The sequence below is a fragment of the Chlorella variabilis genome (genome assembly GCF_000147415.1).
Source record: "Chlorella variabilis unplaced genomic scaffold CHLNCscaffold_16, whole genome shotgun sequence".
Classification (NCBI taxonomy): domain Eukaryota; kingdom Viridiplantae; phylum Chlorophyta; class Trebouxiophyceae; order Chlorellales; family Chlorellaceae; genus Chlorella; species Chlorella variabilis.
The window spans coordinates 249,511-252,255 of NW_005435072.1; the positions used below are offsets into that span (position 1 = coordinate 249,511).

The 2,745-nt window shown below is 69.0% G+C and overlaps 2 protein-coding genes across 2 annotated transcripts in view; both read right to left on the reverse strand.

Annotated features, from left to right (window-relative positions):
• The window catches only part of CHLNCDRAFT_136332 (expressed protein), a gene marked incomplete at both ends in the record, with an annotated part of 1,908 nt that extends 181 nt beyond the window's left edge, over positions 1-1,727 (reverse strand). The window contains 6 exons of the mRNA XM_005845783.1: positions 31-116; positions 334-462; positions 695-757; positions 925-1,089; positions 1,291-1,392; positions 1,695-1,727. Coding sequence (XP_005845845.1) covers positions 31-116; positions 334-462; positions 695-757; positions 925-1,089; positions 1,291-1,392; positions 1,695-1,727 — 578 coding nt within the window. The remainder of the gene's footprint in view (positions 1-30; positions 117-333; positions 463-694; positions 758-924; positions 1,090-1,290; positions 1,393-1,694) is intronic.
• An 862-nt stretch (positions 1,728-2,589) lies between these two features.
• The window catches only part of CHLNCDRAFT_136333 (hypothetical protein), a gene marked incomplete at both ends in the record, with an annotated part of 5,805 nt that continues 5,649 nt past the window's right edge, over positions 2,590-2,745 (reverse strand). Inside the window, one exon of the mRNA XM_005845784.1 lies at positions 2,590-2,706. Within this exon, the coding sequence (XP_005845846.1) occupies positions 2,590-2,706 (117 nt within the window). The remainder of the gene's footprint in view (positions 2,707-2,745) is intronic.

The window sequence follows — 2,745 nt, forward strand, 5'->3', positions numbered from 1 at the left end:
GCCGTAGTACGACATGAGCTCGCGGCCCACGGGGCGGCCTGCAGGCGCCGAGTGCTGCTGCCGTAGTAATACGACAGGCGGCGGCCCAGGGAGGCAGACTGCAGGCGGCGGCCGGCCTGCACACGCAGGGCGGAATGGGGGAGGGATGTCAGCCTGGTTGCCGCGGTGGGGCCCTTGCCAGGCTGCCAGGCAGGCAGGCAGGGCACGGCTGGCCCCCCGGCCGTTCAGCAGGAGGACCCCAGCCGACGAAGCCCAGCGCAGCAAGCGACACAAGCTATGAAGCCAGCAAAGCCGGGGCGCCAGTAAAGCTAGGCATGCGGGCGGGCTGCTCACCGAGCTGCCCGAGTAGTAGTACGACAGGCTGCGACCCACAGTCTGCAGGCGGCGGCCGGAGGAGGCGCCGTAATAGTACGAGGCCAGGCCGCGGCCGGGGGCGCCGGCGCTCATCAGGCGGCGGCCAGACTGCGGCATATGGGGAGGGTGGGGGGAAAGGGGAGGGGGTGGGTCAGCGGACCGGCGGTGCTGCAGTGGGCATGTGGTTTGGGCGGTTGCTGTGGTGTGGTGTGTGCTGGCAAAGGGGGTGGGAGCGTGCGGGGCTGGCTACCGGGCCAGCTGGCCGCAGGGGCGGAGCCGGAGGTGGTGGGCTGGGGGGGGGGCATTTAAACTGCCTTGGGCAGGAGGCCAGGGCACTCACCGATCCATAGTAGTAGGAGGTCAGGCTGCGGCCGGAGGAGATGGAGCTCAGGCGGCGGCTACCCTGCAGAGGAGAAAGGGAAGCGGGAGGCGGGGAGGTGAGCGGGTCGGTGCTTGGGGCGGGGCCGGCAGGGGCTGCAGCTGCCGGCGAGTCGAGCGCGGGATGGTAAGACTGAGTGGCTAGGCAGGGCTGGGGCGGCGGGTGGGCTGCGTCTGGAGGGGGGCACTCACCCCGTAGCCGTAGTAGGAGGTCAGGCTGCGGCCAATGGTGGTGGCCAGGCGGCTGGGCAGGGGCACGGCGTGGGCAGACTCCCACACGCCGCCAAACAGGCGGCGCGCGCTGCCGGGCAGCAGGTGGGGCATGGCCGGCGCGCCGGCGCTGCTCAGGCGGCGGGACTGCAGGGGGAGGGAGGCAGGGGGAGGAGGGCGAGGTGAGGCAAGGGACTTGGGAGGCGTTGCGTTCAGCGGGGCTGTGGGCCGGGCTGGATCGCGAAAAGATCCACACCACCCAAGGGGTTGCTGCCCGCTGGTGGCAAGGGTCACCGGCCGGCCCTCCCTCCTTGCAGCAGCTGGCTGGCAGGCGGCAGCAGCGCTCACCCCGTAATAGCCGTAGCTGTGCAGGCGGCGGGTGCCGTAGTAATAGCCGCTGGTGGCTGCGGCGGGTGCGACGGCGGCGGCGGCCAGCAGCAGGCCGAGGGCCTGCAGTAGCGGGGGCAAGGCGGGCTTGTTCGGGGCGGCGCGGCGGGCTTTTCAAGGCTTTGGGGGCGACCCACTGCCGCTGGGGAGGCCACAGCGGGGCAGGCAAGGCGGCGCGTCGATTCAGGCGTGTCCCTCCAGAATTGATTGGCATCCCATGACAGGGCCGCAGGCAGCCGCAGCGGGGCGGGTGGCCTGCCAGCAGCCCCTGCCATGTCAATTGGCGCGGCCGCCGCTGGGCCGGGCTGGTGCAGCGACCCTCTGTATAACGCATGGACCCCCATGCCTCTCCAGACCCGCCTCACCTGCCACAGGAGGGCCTTCTGAGGGGTCTGCATCGTTGCAGGCTGCTGCAGGGGGCGGGGCGAGCTGGCAGGGGGGAGATGCCGTTCAACTCGGGCAGAAGGTTGAAGCTCCGAGGGCTGTTCGGGGGCTTGATAACGCACGAAGGGCACCGGGTGTGCCTGAGTGCAGTGTAGAACGAACCAACAGCGAGCGAGCGGGTCGGGAAGCGCGTTTAGATGCCAGTGAAGACTCCTGGGAAGTACACGTGCCACTTGGCGGCGGCGGACCTGGGGAAAACTTCTTCTTCGGGCGCATAGCCCCATCTGGTCCAGGGGAGATTGGCAGGGATTGGTCGCGGGGCATGGCAGCATCCATGCCGCCGCCAGGTAGGCATTCCCTCGCTTTGCTAAGGCCGCGCCCCGCCGCCGGGAAGGAGTCATTGGCATGTTTACCAACGCACACGTGTCCTGGACAGACCTTGCTAGATTGCCGCAGCTTTGAATGGCGCAGCGGCGCCTTGCGGCGGGAGGCGCGCAAGGCAGGCTGGCCGCTGGTTGCAGGCCATGCCATGGGCTGCTTCAGCACTGCTCTGATGCAGCTTCCGAAAGCTGGGCAGTGCTGCCGGCGGTCCTTCAAGTGCATGCCCTCGATGGCCGGCTCGCTCGGCAGCAACAGGTGCCGCTCCTAGCACCTACCGGAGCACCACTCTTCCCCCACTTTGCCAGGGCTCTGATCCAGAGATCACATCGGGATCATTGCGACGCATTGGGGCGTACAAGAAAGGCAGCGAAAACTTAAGTCGCTAGAGGGGTGTTCATGTTTTGCTGCCTGCCCCGCCTGCCGTGGGAGCTCGACCGCTGGCTGGCTCGCCGCTGTGTGCGTGCCGAGGTTTCAGGAGACTCGGCCCCATTCAGTTCACTGGTAGATCTCCGCGCCGCGCGCCCTAAACTCCCGGCTCATCCGCCGCATGCCCTCTGCGGCCTCGCCCTCCGCCTCCGCCTCCTCACCCACAGCCACCACGCCGGCTCCGCTCTCTACCAGCACCGCCGCGCCCTATCCCTGGTCTCGCTC